This window comes from Phasianus colchicus, chromosome 1 (genome assembly GCF_987193195.1).
Source record: "Phasianus colchicus chromosome 1, bPhaCol1.hap1.1, whole genome shotgun sequence".
Taxonomy (NCBI): Eukaryota; Metazoa; Chordata; class Aves; order Galliformes; family Phasianidae; genus Phasianus; species Phasianus colchicus.
The window spans coordinates 182,480,354-182,497,895 of NC_143436.1; the positions used below are offsets into that span (position 1 = coordinate 182,480,354).

At 40.1% G+C, this 17,542-nt stretch overlaps 1 protein-coding gene across 15 annotated transcripts in view; it reads right to left on the reverse strand.

The window, feature by feature from the left end:
* GRIA4 (glutamate ionotropic receptor AMPA type subunit 4) overlaps nucleotides 1-17,542 on the reverse strand; it is a 234,015-nt gene that overhangs the window by 51,876 nt on the left and 164,597 nt on the right. For 14 of the 15 annotated variants that reach the window (XR_016463409.1, XR_016463410.1, XM_090133923.1 and 11 more), the window contains exons 9-10: nucleotides 13,337-13,447; nucleotides 4,098-4,304 (exon numbers count right to left, since the gene is read on the reverse strand). Coding sequence is in view for 13 of the 15 variants with exons in the window: in XM_090133923.1 (XP_089990049.1) it covers nucleotides 4,098-4,304; nucleotides 13,337-13,447 (318 nt within the window). In the remaining 2 variants the exon portion in view is untranslated. Of the gene's footprint in view, nucleotides 1-4,097; nucleotides 4,305-9,311; nucleotides 12,025-13,336; nucleotides 13,448-17,542 lie in introns of those variants that run through there. The other variant, XM_090133936.1, reaches the window with a different exon arrangement.

Here is a 17,542-nt window from a genome sequence, read left to right on the forward strand (position 1 = left end):
GACTCAGGGAAATCATGGTCTACTACTGGTAGTTTTTGTCACAGTCACATACTAGTATCTTTATTAACACAGTGTAAATGCTCAGCTTGGTTTTCAAAAGTGTTGCTAAATCTTGATTTTCTTATGTGTCTGCAGATTATGAGTGGTGTTAAAAAATGGATCCTTGAGAGTTGTTAGCTTTTATGATGTGAGGTGGAAAAGTGACAGCACCACTTTGGTGCTAGCTGTGGAGATTAATTTAAAGACCTAATTAGCACACTGTTGTTGTATGCAAAACATTGGATGAGCTGCATCTTACCAAATTAAAAGGCGTGAAGAATGAGCTGTCTACACTACCCTAAGGAGTTAAAGAACAGAAATAAGTACATATCCCATTTCATTACAGTTGCTGTCTAATGTCAGATGGTTCATAATGTAGACAAACTTGTTTCATGACAACAAATGTAAATGAACAGTACACAGCTAGGTCACGATTAGAAGCCCAATATTTGGAAAAAAATCCAACCTACCCAATCTGATCATATTACTTATTATTTTTGTATGGATATTTTGTGGTACATGGAGACCTACATAAACTCCTTGTAGTGGAAAGCTAAATAACAACAATTGCTGTGCATTAAAAGTATCAGTGTTTATGGATTTAGATGATAAACAGTATAATAATACTGCAAATTATTCATGATCATGTTCCCAGTGAAATCTGTTTGGACAAAGACTAACGACACCTCATACTCAAACCAACTTCACCTGTAATGGTATTTCAGTCTAGGCTCCACACTACCAAGTACAGATGTATTCTGCATTCTTCCAGCTTAAAATAATGGAACAAGATTAAGCCTGATGGTGCAGATTTTCACTTTTCCAGAATATATTATTGTAATCTTTTAAATAAAATTTGTGCTTAGTGCAATCTGTATGAAAAGCTATCTGAGAAAAAATCATACAGGAAGTAACTTCAACTGTGGAAGCACACGGTTTCTCAGATTTTAAAGAGAAATGAGGTCCGACCCTTTGTATGAAGCAGTGCAAGAGTAGCATATTCTGTCAGGTGAATAAATTTTTAATCAAGGTTGACTGTCAGTGCATTTGAAAACACCTGTTATACATGATCAATGGTATTTCAACCTCAGCTAGCATTTCTTCTCTGAGTGGGCTAGTTACAAAGGGCTACAGAGCCCCACAAGAGATTACTGAGGGCGCTCAGATAAATCAGGGACAAATTAGCAAGATTTTCCGATGGCTTTTCATATAGTGCTAAAATCAAAATAGGAAAATAAATCAATCCTTGCTATGACCTTATGTACAGTCATAGCAAAGCTGCATATCACAGCACATTATCACTCTGTTTCCCCTGCAACGATAGAAAAAAAATGAGCTACAGAGCTCAGGTAACAACCAAGCCATTTGCACAGAATCTGAAGGCGTCCAGCTACCAGAAAAACACAAAGTGCATATGGGTTTAACTAGGTAACGTGGGACTAACTGGCACGTGTGCCCAACCTCAGCAACATGAGCAGTGCTACATGGTACTGGGTCCTTATGGAAAAAGCAGGAGAGGCAAGGACTGTCCTGTGTAGTGCAGAAATGCTTTCATTGGGTGGCACAATGCTGTTTACCCTTTAATATGGTTAGCATTTAGATCCATAAAATGTTTCCCAAGCAGGTTGTCTTGTTAACTTGCTAATTCAGTTGCAAATTTGGTCTCAATCCTGACTGCATATAAAAAGCCCTGCTTGAAGCACAGCCAAACACTCAGACTTTGTGATTATGATTTGCGGATCTACCAGAGAAGATGAGCAGCCCCTTACAGGAGAGCTTTGCAGGAAGGATGGGCTGATTTTCCTGCTTCTCTAAGTGGGGACCTGCTGCTGTGTAAATCATCTGGCAAGGACTCAAGGAGGTTGCAGGGAGAATGGTTTTCTTGATTTCCCTGTGGAAATCTTAAGTAACACACTTTTCTGCATTAACAGGAAGAACAATCTGCTTTAAAGCTACATCTGTAAAAGTAAGTTGAACATGGCTGGGGAGCTCCTGGCCAGCTGGCACAGGACAGGCTGTGTCTCTGCCAGGAAAGTCCTTGAGCCTCCAAGCCAGAATGGCTGCAGTCAAGCTGCTTATAGGGAGTAGTCTATCTCCCATTCTAGTGTCAAGCTGGGACCAGAAAATATTTTGGAGAGTAACTATGGACAAAAATACACCATGGACTTTGTATACATCTATGATAATGTAGCAGATTTGGCAAGAGAGTTCAAGTACCCAGAGGCATTCCCTGGTACTACTGACATACTGGGATCAACGCTGCCAATAGGAGCTTTTGGGTGCTACAGCAAATACTGGGCAACAGCAGAGTACTGTTACTTTTTTTAGTTAAAAAAGCAGTCCTGAGAGCTTTTTGCTTGACCATCAAATCTCTAAAGAGCTTTCATGTCATTCTTCTCCATTCAAAAAATGAAGTTCTGACCCTGCATTGTGGAATGTCCTCTTCAGGCTATTTGCAACATGTTGCTCATGCCTGGGAGTTTCCTTGCTTTCAAATATGTCAACAGCAGCAGTCACATTCCAGGACTGGTATGAACCTCGTCTGAGCTTCCCAACAGGAATTTGTGTGTTAGCCTATTACTAGGGATGGTTGTGTTTCATGAGGTAAATTTTTCAAGATAAGGGAAAAAAACAATTAAAAAACCCCAACAAAACAAAACAAAAAAACCACAAATGATCAGGAAACAGAAAAAGTGTAATTTCAATTTTTCTCTATAACTTCACTAGATTATAAGCCACTAAAACTCTGCTATCAAAACTCTACAGAATCTGGAAAAAGGAACTTTTTCACAATTTGTATAATTTCTCAGATATTTTAAAAGAAACTACTGATGTAAAAGTGCAAAATGATCACATCTATGTGATGGTTAATGTAATTAAAAGCCAGATAAGAAGTTGCCTTAATTTGGATAGGATAAATCTGAAAAACCCTTGATTTTTAACATTCTGGGAGTTCTAAAGCACTAAAGCAGATACAGATGCTTGGTGATCACTCAGCTTTTCCTCTGTGAGATTAGCTCATTCAAGAGCTTCCAGGAACACACAGGAGTTTGTGATGCTGATATAATCTTCCCATTCTCATGTCAAAGGAAATCAACAAACTTGCGGACATGGTTTCCCATACTTTTACTGTACAAAGTCTATTCCATGTCATGGAGATACCTGAACTGATGAGTAAAAGACTGACAAAATCTGTCAGCTTTATGTAGTTGATCGAACAGAGCAGGGCCCTAGCCGTCATTGGGCAGGCAAGGCTCTGCCTAAAACTGTGAGTAGAACAGCTGTTACTCAGCAGTCTTTCACAGAGGTGCAAGCATGATACATGCTCACTGATGGAAATGTTCTCATCTAAAGAGCTTCAGGATTTTTTTTATTCCATCACTGAAAGGTTATCTAAAATTTTGGATCTGTTCGCAGTACAGATAGCAGCAGCTGAAGCAACCAGCAAGCAGAGCTCTGAGCTTTTGCTCTTTTTGGTAACACTAAATACTAAAAATATTTCTCTTGTGGTTGTTGGAACTATTTTCACACTTACAACTTCGTCAACAGAATTCTTAGCCATCATGCTCTTTCTGAAGAATTCTTCTCCGGATCAGTTTAAAATATATGCTATTTCAGTGCCTATATGTTCCTATATGTTGTTTATATGTTCTAATAAATGACAATTTCTGACACTAGTCCAACAGTCCTATCTTTTTTAAAAGATCTGCCCCCATTCCATGAAAATGAATCAATGAGCGATACTCTTCCCAGCTAAACTTTACAGTATATCAAGAATAGGTGGTTTTGAAAGTCCTATATTACTTCTGAGAGTAAAAAAAAATTAAGGGATGTGAAAACTATGGATGTTCTAATGTCACAAAGTACTGGTTGAACAAATTGCAAAATTTGCATGAAGCTATTTGATTTTCTCTTGAAAATAAATGAAAGCACAGAGATACGAAACAGAATTGTTTCTTTTCTGTGACTTCAGGTTTAAATAAAATACACATATACTTCCTAATTTATGACTAATACTAAAATAAATTAAATCCTGCTTCAAAAATTGGTATGCTTACCCCATAAACAAGTTCTCCCACCATCCCATTCCAGATTTTTGTCTCTGGATCCCTTGCTCCATATTTTCCATCAGGAACAATGGCAATTTTGTACTTGATACCAATATGTTTTGCAATTTCTGACGCCAGATCTACACAGTATCCTTCAAACTTGTCATTCCCTTCAAACGTATCATGGTTTTTCTTGAACATAACATATGGGGCTTCCTATAATGAAAGAATTAGAACTGTAAAGGAGAAGTATACAGAATATACTCTGAAAAGCAACATGTAATCTACTGACTGAATAACACACTTTTAATCAAAAGTACATGAATATTGTTAGCACATTTAAATTTAAACATATGAACAGAAATCCTTTTGGATATACTATTATACTATTCTGGACATACTATAATTCGGCTTACACATTTCACAAGCTTTATCAACCTTTACAAATAAAAATCATAAAAAAGACCCAAGTACGTTTTTACTTTGTGCTAAATTAAAGATCTTAGTACAGTGTATAGTGAATATAAAGCAAGATCAGAGGTTGCATCTGTACAATGCAAATGACAGTGGGATAATACAAGGTATAAATCACACTTTTGACTGCAATGAGTGAAATTGCTCTTCCAAAAGTAATGGCTTCTATTTTATGATGTTGGCTCATGATGTCAGAGGTTGATGTTGGTGCTATAGCAGTAGAGTTTGAACCTTCCTGCCACAAGTGTATTACATTTTGCTGCTGTGTGACAGGTAGCAGCAGAGGAGAAACTGACAGAATGGCATCTGACACAGAAGTGTGGATGAAGGAAATGTAATTGAATACCTCCATGCAGAAAAAAATAGCACCTACTGACATTCACAGACACTTTCTGAACGTTTATGGAGACCAAACAGTGGACAACAGCACAGTGAGGTGATGGATGGTGTGTTTTAGCAGTGGGGACAGTGGGTCACCTCTACTGGTGCAGACTTTTACAAGTACTCTTACACAGCTAATGGTGGTGACTCTGTTGCAAAATAGTGCCTTGTAGCTGAGAATTTGTGCTATGAAATACTGATATTGTGCTTTTTGTATCTGCTGTAGTTTCCATGAAAATAAATAGGAGGCGTTAATTTCAGCTCAACCGATCTGTATCCTGTAACATAATGTAACTCCTTTGTACATAATTTCAGGTGCACAGCAGAGGCTTATGTACATTCTGGTGAGAATATGGAAATATGATCCATAGGAAGCATATAATCTTTGAATGAAGAGTGCATATTTTACATGGTCTTTTACTATGGACCTAAGTAATATTCATGAAAAAGCATAGTATAAAGCTGACTGATATTAAAGATGCATGTCAAATTATCAAAATACAATTTTGGTTATTAAGTGACATTGGAAAGAAGTGAAAATTGTTTTGAAAAGTAGATCTTAACAGTCTTTGTAAATCATGCTACCCCAGTAAAAGTGAACATGTGACTGGGAAATTAAAATCATATTTTTTTTTATCTGGCTCTGTGAGGATTTCAGACTTTAGCAATCACTATGTCAAACTATAGTTCGTGGTGGTATTTTAAATGACTTCACATAATCCATATTAATAGCCAGTTCCAGATAAAATAATGTTGCTAATGTCACCCTTCGTTTGAATTTACATCATAAAATACTGGCAACTTCAATTTTCTCTGAGGCTATAACTGTGCTGGCTCTTGGCATGCTTTTTAGACACTGACCTTGGTAGTTTTCTGCCCTAGTCACATCTTTCCTACATATCTAATTAGTGCACAAATAAAATGAAGGTAAATGGGTAGATTGAGAATTTGTTCTAGATGGTACTACATGAACATCAGTGTTATGCAGCAGCAATTATGTGACCTATATTCAGTGTTTAACAAAAAAGGATACATGGCATTAAAGGAGCAATGAAGGATTACATACATCAATTCCAATTTTTTTAGTATGCCAGATAAATTTCTTCTTTCAGATACAAAAATGTAGCTCCTGTTAGCTGCATCTGAACCCACCCAAGACAAGAACTTGATAGGCGAGTTTGAACAGTATATTCAATTTACTGTTACAGAATGAAAAGGCAGAAAACCTGAGAAGAGTGAGATTGTATATGGGAGGCACTATTCCCTTATGTAAATTTAATCCCTGTGCTAATTGTGCTTATGACACACCTCAGTATAAGGATGGCAGAAGGGAGCTTTGTGTAAAGAGAATGGAGAAAGTTATATTGTTCATTTACTTAATGTGACAAAAATATCCTAGATTAAATAAAACAGTTTGGGAATGGGGAAGCAGCAGAGGTTACTTAAACAAAGATGTAGGTTAGTAAGTACTGCAAGAATATTTCATTCTCAGATGTATCCCCAGAAATCTTCTTCTCCCATCATCTCCTTGTGATATTCTTTACTACTGATGTGCTTTCATGAGCCACAATCTTTGAGTGATAATTCAGCACTGGAGGCCATTTATACATTACCACCATTAATTCCACTATGAATTATATTGCATAAAAAACTGTTTGCAGTGGTCACATTCAAATGCTACCTGGCTACCCAGCTCCTTGCTATGTATACACATAGGTAAAAGCCCGGAGAAATCTGAGGATAATAGCAGACTGCTGCACTTCTTGAGGATTTTGTTATGAGCACTGCATGACCAAGGACTGCTAAAACTGGAGCAATCCCCAAGCAAGCTGTTATCATCCTGGCATATGTGACACGGACATTGAGAAGGCCACAGCATTAACCATACATTATAATCTCTGCAATGATGCAGTGCAGTGACTTGTAGTGCCGTGTTTGGATCTTCTAAAAAAACCTGCTGAATTTTAGCAGCAGTCCATTTCTTTCATTATATTCCCATTCCCTGTCAAGTGAGCTTAATGTCAACCACCTGTTTTCCAGGGGGAGGGAAGGAGAAGAGAAGGGATAAGGGGTTCTGTCCTCAGTTTTGTGGAACATCTTAATTTTGGGGAGTATATCAGGCACATGAATCAAATGTTCCTCACTCATTTACAGTTTGTGTTCCCATTAGAGGAGATGTCAAAACCTCTGTCTTTCTACATTTTTTTTTTTTTTCCCCAGATAAATGATTAAAAATAATCAGAGGAAAAAAATAGCCTGTCTCCTGACTTAGCAGTAGAACCATGTCCTGTCCAATATCTTGAAGTTGTGGACTCTCTTTACAAACTTCAATTACATTTGCTTGCTGCACTTGAAAAGTCATTTTGTTTTTCAACTCCAGCATCAGTGTTTGCTAGCTTTTCTGATTCAGACATTCTTATAAATCCCAAACCAAAGCCATATAATTAAACTCATGGGGAAAAAAATAAATAAATAAATCCTGGAGAGAGGTTTGAACCAGACAGGTGTAGAGGAGGCCAGCTTCTCCCAGAACCCTGACACTGAGCTGCTGCCTGTACATCATTGATAGAGCTGCTACAAAATAAAATAAAATCATTTCAATTGCCTCTGCATAGCAAAGCAACTGATGCTTGATTCTTCCTGTTAATGGCTACATAAATCTCAGCCCTCCTCTCTCCAAGCTCTTTGAGGGATCACCAAGAGGTGGAGCAGTGAGATTCAGCACCACTCTCCGTAGGTGCAAGCAGTAGTGAGTCCCATCCTGTGCAGGGACCCGTGAGTGTAGACTCACTTGGCCTGAGTTTTGGCAGGGATCGCTTGGGTGACTTGAAGACCCATTTTGGCTCACTTCCCTTCTGCTTCCCTTTCTACTCATTTGATTTTCTGATTTAGAGTAAGATACAACAAAGAGCATCATTTGTAATGTGAATCTATTATAGAGGGAGGTACTACTTGCTGTAGATACTTTAAAAGAAGCCACAGTTCAGTGTAATCTCTCAGCACAAGGCAATGCAATTAAAATTAAGGGAACACATATTTCCTCTTACTTACTGTGCTATCCTTTCCCTTCAATCTATTTTACAGAATAAATGATTTTATTTAATTTTTGTGTCTACATTATTTGCCAATATGAAATGTATTTTCAAGGTAGAATTTGATGGGGGAATATGGATGGGACCGGATGTGGCTTTCTGGTAAAAGACTGTTTGCAAAAAAATTCAGATAGATGAACTAGTTTCAATTCTGGCCACATCAGACTTTGGGGCTAAAACTAATGAGGTGTGCAGATGCTATCGCAATAACATCAGGACACTGGAAGGCAAGTTTTACTGGTTTGCAAAGAAGCAACTGATACAACTGAACTTGCAAGACCATGCTGCAAAGACAAAAAAGATCTGAATCAGTAGCATGTACTCAGCTGTATGTTACATTCTACCTGTGACACTGAAAAAAGATTATTTGGTCTGTACAGTCTATTACAATAGCATTTTCTAAACCAGTGGTTATGGTAAGTGTAACCATGCTGGTCCAAATGAATGAGAGATGTAAGATATCTGAGTAGGGATATTATCTTTTATTAGATCAATCAAAATGGCTGAAGACTCTAAGAGGGTTTTTTACTGTTTCCAGTCTAATAAAAATATTATTTCTCCCTACCAGCTTTTTATTTACTGCATTTTTTGAAGAATACACTCTTAACCTGCTGATGAAAAACACAGATTTGACTTATTGCTGAGTGAGGCTCGATATCATGGTACTTGCAAGATTTCAGCTGTTTAATAATATTCTATTTTGTAGTAAATCAAGGAAAAGTCCGCATTGAAATGATCAATGACTAGCACAGGAACAGATATTTGAAATGGTGCAAGCTTTACTTATATATTTCACAATTTTATAACAATACTTAACATATGTAAATACAAGTTTATGTCTGCAACAATTACCTTTATAGATGAGAACAAATCATTTCACCACATTCCCATAAATTCATGTGTACAGTAAAATGCTCACAAGTGATGATTCATACTATAATGGAAGCTGGAGAATGTAACTAGTCCAAATATTAAACAGATCTATGTATGCCTTGCCTACTGTTAAGAAGTTAATTTCAAAATCTTTAAGCACTGTAAAAATAAATTGTAAAAGTGACAAATATTTGTGCAAGGAAATGTCTCATTTTTTAACAGGAGTGGCACACATCACACTTTATTCTGAAAAAAACCCACCTTCTATAGTACCCAATTTAACTTTTTTTTTTTTTTTTTTTTTTTTTTCCGGAATAAAGTGTACAGGATTCGGTTTGAAGTCTTTATTATTGTCATGCAACAAATATATTTTTTTTTCCTCCAGTTTACTAAAGATTTTAATAAATATATTTTATGAAAAAATATTTTTCTATTATGAGAAGATCAAGGAATTTTTGAGGTAAGACTCAGGCAAGTGTACATCAGTCAAAACAGAGGGTGATATTTAGTCACCTACTGGAAGTGTCTGTCATCTTGGGTGCCCTACAGTAGCCTGCCTGCCCTCCATTTGTCATTCTGCAGGTCTGGGTAGCTCAGATATCCTCAGTGTTAGCCACCTACCTATGGATAATTGAAGCAATCTCTAAATCTTTGAGTACCTTCATGAAAGCTTACACACTTGGTGAGCAATTTATCCCATGTGTGAAACATCATATGGTAGCTAAGACATCCACATGGATTGGTCATATATGGCATAAGACAGGCAAGACAGGAAAGGTTCATCCTGCTGGTGTAATTACAGAAATGGGAATAGGCAGAATATCCTACAGCATCATAAATCTCACTGCATACTCTAAGCGGGCAACTGAATTGAGACCCTCTGTAAAGACATCTACATTTAGATGGCACAATCTTGAATGAGATTCTGCCCTTAAAGATTAGTCTGCCAATGCGAAGACTATCTTACTAAAAAACTGAGCTGAAATAGCTTTGGTTCTACATAATTTTTGTGGTGTTTAGGTTTTGCAGTCTCAGATTAGGTACAGCGTTGTCTGTATCATGAAAAGGATTAGAGAATCTAGGGTACTCATCACAGCCTACTCCTATATATTCTAGTTCAGCATCTCAGAAAGTGATGAGGAGCTGGAAGAGGTTGTTCAGGGAAGTTACAGATGCCCCATTTCTGAAGGTGCTCAAGGCCAGGTTTGATGAAGCCCTGGGCAGACTGATCTGATGGGTGGCAGCCCTGCCCATAGCAAGGGGATTGGAACTGGGTGGCCTTGAAGGTTCCTTCCAACCCAAACCATGTTTTGATTCTGTGATCTTACCAACATGTTTCTTATCTCACTAGTACAGTGATGATTACTTTTCCTGGCTGAATAAAGCACTATATTTGCCTTACTTTTAGAGAAAGTTAAATACAGTGTCTCTACTCAAGCCATATAATGAGCCTACTGCACAATCAAGCTGGGGCCTCTGGGGGGGCAGGGGTGGGGGTGAGGGGCCATACTTCTGCTCTGCACATAGGGAGAACATCTGTTCATTCTGAGAGGGCCAGGCGTGCAGGAGGATGTGAAGCACGTGAAGTGCATGACACATGACTCTTCCAGGAACTATAAAATCCAGGGCTATGTGGCAGTTGGTAGATTAATGTATGTCACTGCCTATGTTACCTTCTCACTCTGGGATGCTCCCTCACCACTTGACTATTTGGTGATAGGCTGAGTGTCTATGTGCTACACTAAATCTGTAAAAAAAATTCTGTATGCTCTTACTGCATTACAAATGAAGATAACATTTTACCAAGCAGAAAACCCTGTACCAGGTTCTTTGATTGCAGAGCTAATTCTCTATAATACCATAGCCATACAGCCATGTTACAGCGAAGTAGGCGTAGACACACAAAATGTGAAGAAACAGAAGGCAAATCAACTTGTGCTATTTGGCTTCAGGCAGAAATTAAAGCAAGCCATGCTGAGAACTTGTAAACTTTTCTAACTCTGCCATGACACCTCTCTTTGACGACTGAAAAGTCTACAGCACTGATTGCAGAAGCGTTTCACTTTAATGTTGGAAAATAGGCATGCAACCAAAACTATATGCCATCTACAAGTGGTTCAACCTCCCTTCAATGTGAAGTAGGCAAGGAAGAGGTCAAAAAACTCATTGTCTGGGAAAGAGTTGCTCTAGTTAAATATATATTTTTTGGAGTCTAGGTGTGTGATTATGCTTCTGAATATTAAATTAATTACTTCAATAAGTGAATACTAAGAATCATGGTTGTAATCTGCCTTCAGAATCATGTTATCAGCTCCCATTGGATCATCAATGGGAGATGTGCATGACTAGTTTATGGCAGAATTCACCATATATTCAAACCAAATTCTGATATATTTCTCTTGCACTGTGATTTCAAAACACTGAAAAGGGACATTTTTGGTCAATAATTAGTTCTACTTTTAAATAATTGTATTTATCCCAAAATGACATGCTGCATAAACAGAGGGCATGCTTTGGAATACTAATTCAGCTTTTTGGTTTTGAAAATTATCCCACCAGTCCCTTCAATACAGGGACTGGAAAAGTTCGTTTGAAGATAACACTTATTATTGACATCAAAATGCTTCAGTGCAAACAGGATAGGCAAGATAACACATTTTAAAAGCTTTCTTGTTTTCCTTTTTTTTTTTTCTTTCTGACAAACAGGAACGTTGTATATTACTTTTCATTATTATTTTTTACTCGCTTCTACTAAGCTTGGAGCTATTTATGGAAATTACAGTACTCATGTATTGTAGCTTCAGTCAAAGATATCAGGATTGGTATGAGAGGAAAATTTCGACTGAAAGCTTGTTATTCACATCATTCTCTTCTCAGCTTGGCAAAGTTGAAGGTTAACGTCATCTGTTCTAGACATTTCAGATTAGTCACAGAACTTTTCTTGGTGGTTCAGTGCCTGGTCATCCAGTCAGAGGAACAGTAATCCATATGGAAAAATTAGCTCAATGCTACTAGACTGGTGGTTAATACTTGAGCCTTAGTTAGGAATGTTCGCAGCATCTTGGGACTCTTTTCTTCCTTGATCAATTTCTTAAAATAGGATTCTTCATCAGAGGCTGAAAAGAGGAGGACTGTACTGAAGTATTTTTTTTTTTCCATCACCAAGTCTTTTTTAGGAAAAAAGATACATATTATTTTAAATGTCCCATGCAAATTAAAAAAAAAAAAAAATTACACAATTTGGTTAGGATTTACACTCTGAATTCCTGCACAGTAGTTTGGTTGGTTTGCATCCTTGAATGATAATCTTCAACAGGAGATTTTAAAAAATAGACTTAATGTATAAATGCTGATACACACTGCTGGAAATGTAGTAATTGAATTTTTGAGTAAGAAAATATATTGACACTTTCCTTTTGGGTATTTTAAGCTCTGCATTAAGTTAGAAAATTGTTGTTTAACAAAACAAACAGAATATTCCTTCCCATTTGACACGTAGCTTATCCTAAAGGGTTAAAATATCTTGTCTAAATGAAACAGGTGAAAAGGGCAGTGAACTGAGATGTAAAATCTTAGATGTGGTCAGATAAAGGTCAGCCTTTGCCAGTTGGCTTTTATAAACATCAGCTTAAAAGGGCATTTCTGACTTCTGAATCAAAATTGTTAAATGTTTTATTTAAAATACAGATTTAGAAGAAAAAAAATCGCTTTGAAAAACTGTGTTTTAAAAATGTAAATGAATGAAACAACTCCATTTTTCTTGGTCTGCAACCACTCTTCAAAAACACTAATTACAAACCTGACACTGAAAAATCTCAAATTTATTTAGATTTTATTAAAATGGAAAATTGAATTGACACGATGAATAATTATATTTAGAAAAATGTTCAAATGCATCTACTAAATTCATATTTTCGTTTACAATTACAGGTAGATAAAACAGTTTTGAACCATAGTGCTTAGAATTTTAGCTCTTACTAAAATGAACTTTGAAATTATAATATGTCACCAAAAAGGACACTGACATTATAGACATCTGTTCAATTATGTCAGTTAGAGATTTTAGGTTTTTCTTTTCTTCCAGTTTCTTGTGAGTCAACATTTATCAATCAGAGGTTGAAAGTATTCATGTATATTTTTGAGAATTACTTCAGTAAAAAATGGAAAAGATTGTATACCAAAAGAAAATTACTTCAACTTATTTCTAAAAACCTGACATCAAGTGAATCATTATTTTAAATACATATCAAAAAAACCTCTAAACAAACATAACAGTCAAGATTATTAAGATATATGGCTCTCACCCTCCCCAAAAACCCATGAACTGGCAGACTGAATAACACTATAACTAAAAAGGATATTGTGTCACATAGTATGAGCATTAAAAAAAAGAAAAAAAAAGATACTGATTAAAAAAAAACACCTTACCAAAATTGTAGTGACAACTACAGTTCTGTTCTCCATGGCTGAAGTGTCATTTCCAAGTGTAGGTTCATGCTGAATCAGAACTAATTTATCCATGTCATTCCAGTAACCAACCTGCAAAATAAAAGGAATAGAATTTACAGCAGGTAACTTCACATTTGGTGAAACTGCAGATACAGTTATTGTTTGAAAAACAGTGTGATCCAAAGGCAATTTTATACCAAAGAAGTGCTGCCATAGATGGGTGCAAAGTAGTATCCACCCAGCACTTTGGGTATATATACCATCCTGCAGTACTGTTGCAGACAGACCTGGTACTGCTGCCTCAGCAGATCCTGACTGACCTGTGAAACTTATTTCAACCAGGGGCACAAATTAAACCCCACCTGCAATATTCCGAATCCTTCCTTGGGCCATAAATGAAAGAGATATAAGAGTTCTCGCTCTCTGCTAGAAAGTTTTCATACATTAATCCCCGACAACTTCTGGTCTCTGGAGGAGTGAAAGACGTCAGATTGCAGCTTCGCAGTGCAGTAGATGAGCTTCATTTCCTGCTCCACTGTGAGTCTTTCATGACTTCCAGTCCAGGACCTTAAAAAGCTTGTTCCATTGGCATTGACTTTGGTATCTACATTACAATTCCTGTTAATTTTTTTTTTATACTCAGTGGAGAGATGAGCACTATAAAGCAGCTCATGAATGATATGCCTCCCCTCTGGAAAATACTTCATAGAATGAAGAACTTCATACTTGCCTTTCCCTACTCACTCCAAAGCATGGTAAGCATGACCATAGTCTGAAAATCTCTCTGTTAAGTCTGCTGCTGAGGTGAAACAAATCAGTTTTAGGCTTCTTGACCACAACCTTTCCCAGAGCAGCCTTAAGGTGAAATAACCGCCTTAGTTCACTGCTGGTGCTCAAATACTGGGAGGTTTAAATCATCCATAGGAAAAAAGAAAAAAGAAAAAGAAAAAAAAAAAGGAATGCTTGGAATCAGAAGCTCTCCCCTTACATACAGATACAGTTTTTGCAGTGGACACCTCTGGCATTTAGTATAAGCTGCAGCTGTGCGTTCTGCATTGGTAGTGATGCTGCTGGGCACAAGACATGAGCCAGCATTACTTGCTGTAAAAGCAGATGGGATGAAGACAGACTGAAAAAGGGAGATTCTCTTTCAAACTTTTATTCATATGCTTGGGGGTTGTACGGTAAAAATTTGAAACTTCTGCCCCCAAAACTGCACACAGATTATATCATAGAATCATAGAATCATTGAATCGCTGAATCATAGAATCACAGAATGGCCTGGGTTGAAAACGCCCACAATGACCACTGAGTTTCAACCCCCCTGCTATGTGCAGGGTCGCCAACCACCAGACCAGGCTGCCCAGAGCCACATGCAGCCTGGCCTTGAATGCCTCCAGGGATGGGGCATCCACAGCCTCCTTGGGCAACCTGTTCCAGTGTGTCACCACCATATGTGTGAAAAACTTTCTCCTACTATCTAACCTAAACCTCTCCCGTCTTAGTTTAAAACCATTCCCCCTTGTCCTATCGCTATCCACCCTCGTAAACAGATGTAAACAGAGGTCAGGTGATCCTCTCCCATCCTTTTGACCCCTTCAGTCCAGCGGCAGTGAACACTGGATTAATTTCCTTTATTTGGATGTGGAAAAGAAAATAAAAGAATATATGATAGTACAGACCAAGAGATCTGAGCCTTTGCTTTTACATTTCCCGTAGCAGTGTCTGTATCTGTCCTCTCCTCCTCAGCAACGCAGTGTTCTCCCTGACGCAGAATCACAGAACTGTAGGGGCTGAAAGGGACCTCTTGAGATGATCGAGTCCAACCCCTCTGCCAAAGCAGGCTCCGTAGAGCAGGTTGCACAGGTAGGCGTCCAGGCAGGTCTTGAACATCTCCAGGCAAGGAGAGTCCACAGCCTACCTTGGCAGGAGTTCCAGTGCCCTGTCACCCTCACCGTGAAGACGTTGCTATGCACGTATGTGCAGAACTTCCTATGTTGGCCGTTTCCCATTGTCCTATCAGCACGCACGGCGTGGGAAAAGAGCTTGGCCTTGTTCCTTTGCCTCCGTCACCTTAGATACAGACATTGATCAGATCCCCTCTGAGTCTTCTTTTCTCAAGGCTGGACGGACCCAGGTCACTCAGCCTTTCCTCATAAGAGAGGTGCTCCATGCCCTTATCATGTTCATGGCCCTCCACCGGACTCTTTCCAGGAGATCCTGGCCTTTTTTTGTACCGGGGAGCCCAGAACCAGACGCCATACTCCAGGTGAGGCCTGACCAGGGCAGAGTAGAGGGAGCGGATCACCTCCCTTGACCTGCTGGCCACGCTCCTGTTAACGCCCTGTAGGATCGCATTGGCCTTCTTGGCCACCAGGGCACACTGCTGGCTCATGGCCAACCTGTTGTCCACCTGGACCCCCAGGTTCCTCACCGCAGAGCTCCTCTCCAGCAGGTCGTGTCCCAACCTGCACTGATACTTGCGGCTATTCCTTCCAAGGTGCAGGACTCTACACTTGCTTTTGGAAAACCTCATCTGTTTTCTTCACCTTGCATTCCGCTATCATACTCAGAAAATTAGTATTTTCTCCCTTATCTCGTTGCCGCTGTTTTGTTGTTAGGCCCATCTCCCTGTCTTTTCACTACCTCTCTTCCCCCTTTCCTGGTTCATGGGTTCGTTTGTCCCTCCACCCCATTAGTCACAGCACCGGGCTGCACCGGGCTGGAACCGTGACACCACGCCAGTGCCCCAGAGTCCCGTTTGGCAGCCCACAGGCTTCTCTCAGCGACTTCATGGCTGCCGGCCTGAACTACCAGGCGGCAGTACTAATGAGAGGGACGAAACAGACCAGGGAGTCTGAGTCGCCGTGCCTCAGGGCCTCCCTCCCTTCTCCAGCAGATCTTGCTGTGGTGTTTTGCCGCCACTTTCCCTTTCTGGGAAGGCTCCGTTTGTGCGAGCCTCCTCTATGAAGGTGATGCGCACGGGATCTTTGCAGAACTGGCCCAGCTGAGGATTCCCAGAGTGCTCTGGATGCTTCCCAGCGTGCTGCAGGACTCACGGGACCTCCCCGTGTACTCTGCAGGGGGGACGCTGCATTACCTCCCTGGGACGTAGGTTCCCGCTCCAAATGTGCTCTCTCCCCTGGGGCATGGCTGTCTCTGGACACTTCACAGCCACCGATGCCTCTTTTATCCCCGGCCCAGCGCCCTTCCTCCTCCGCCCTAGGAACATGCCCCCAGTCCCCGTACAGCAGCACTCTCCTGCACCAATGCCTTTAGTGCTGCCACTGTCCCGGACCCACTGCCACCACAACGACACAGGCTGCAGCAATGATGATGTTATTAATTTAATGACTGCTAGGAAATGGAGGTGATGATCTGGGAGAGGTTGGTGTCCACCCAGTAGGAGACGTTGTTGTCATCGCAGGTGCCTTCAGTGCAGCAACCTTTGGTGGGTTGAGGCGTGTCCCGCCGCACCGACTGACGTTCACCATTTGACCCACAGGCTGTCAGATGGAGAGAAGTGCTTTGTGGAAATCACTCTGTTCCTGTGGAAGCCGAGGCCGTTTGTCCCGTTCCCTGGAAATGACACGGCATGAGCGCAGAGAAAGGGATGCAGGCTCATTTTGCAAAGCATCACCCTGCAGGGCTGTGATTCTTGCGTCGCTTTTCCAGCCTCATAGGACAGCTCGGGGCAGCCCGTGGGGCTCACCGCACCTCCGGCAGGCCCCGTTTTGCATGGGAGTCTCCGGCTAGGTGTCAGCCCTACGGCCGGGCCAGTCTCTGGGGAGAGCGGATGGACCTCTGGAGGTCTGCTTTTCTTGGAAGCCCTCCCAGACTAGACCTTTGCGGTTCCCTGCTCCCCACCCACAGTCCCTTCTGTGCTGTATGAATCTGGGTCGCTTACCTGTGCCTAATGTCTTCACAATCCTCTCCAGAGCCGGTAGGCAACCCACGGCAGCCGAAACATGTACCAGTTTCTTGATAAATCTATTAAGCAGCTGATGAGCAGGATTTGCGTACGGAAGCCCCAGAGGTGGCGCAGGGTGTCAGACACGCTGAAGGCCTTTTGCTCGGTGCGCGGGGACTGCTGCTTTGGGCCCTCTGGAACAACGGACTTGCTGACCCTGTACGGGACCCATTTGGGATGTGGAGAAAGGCCAATCCAGAAGGGCCAGTTGGAGG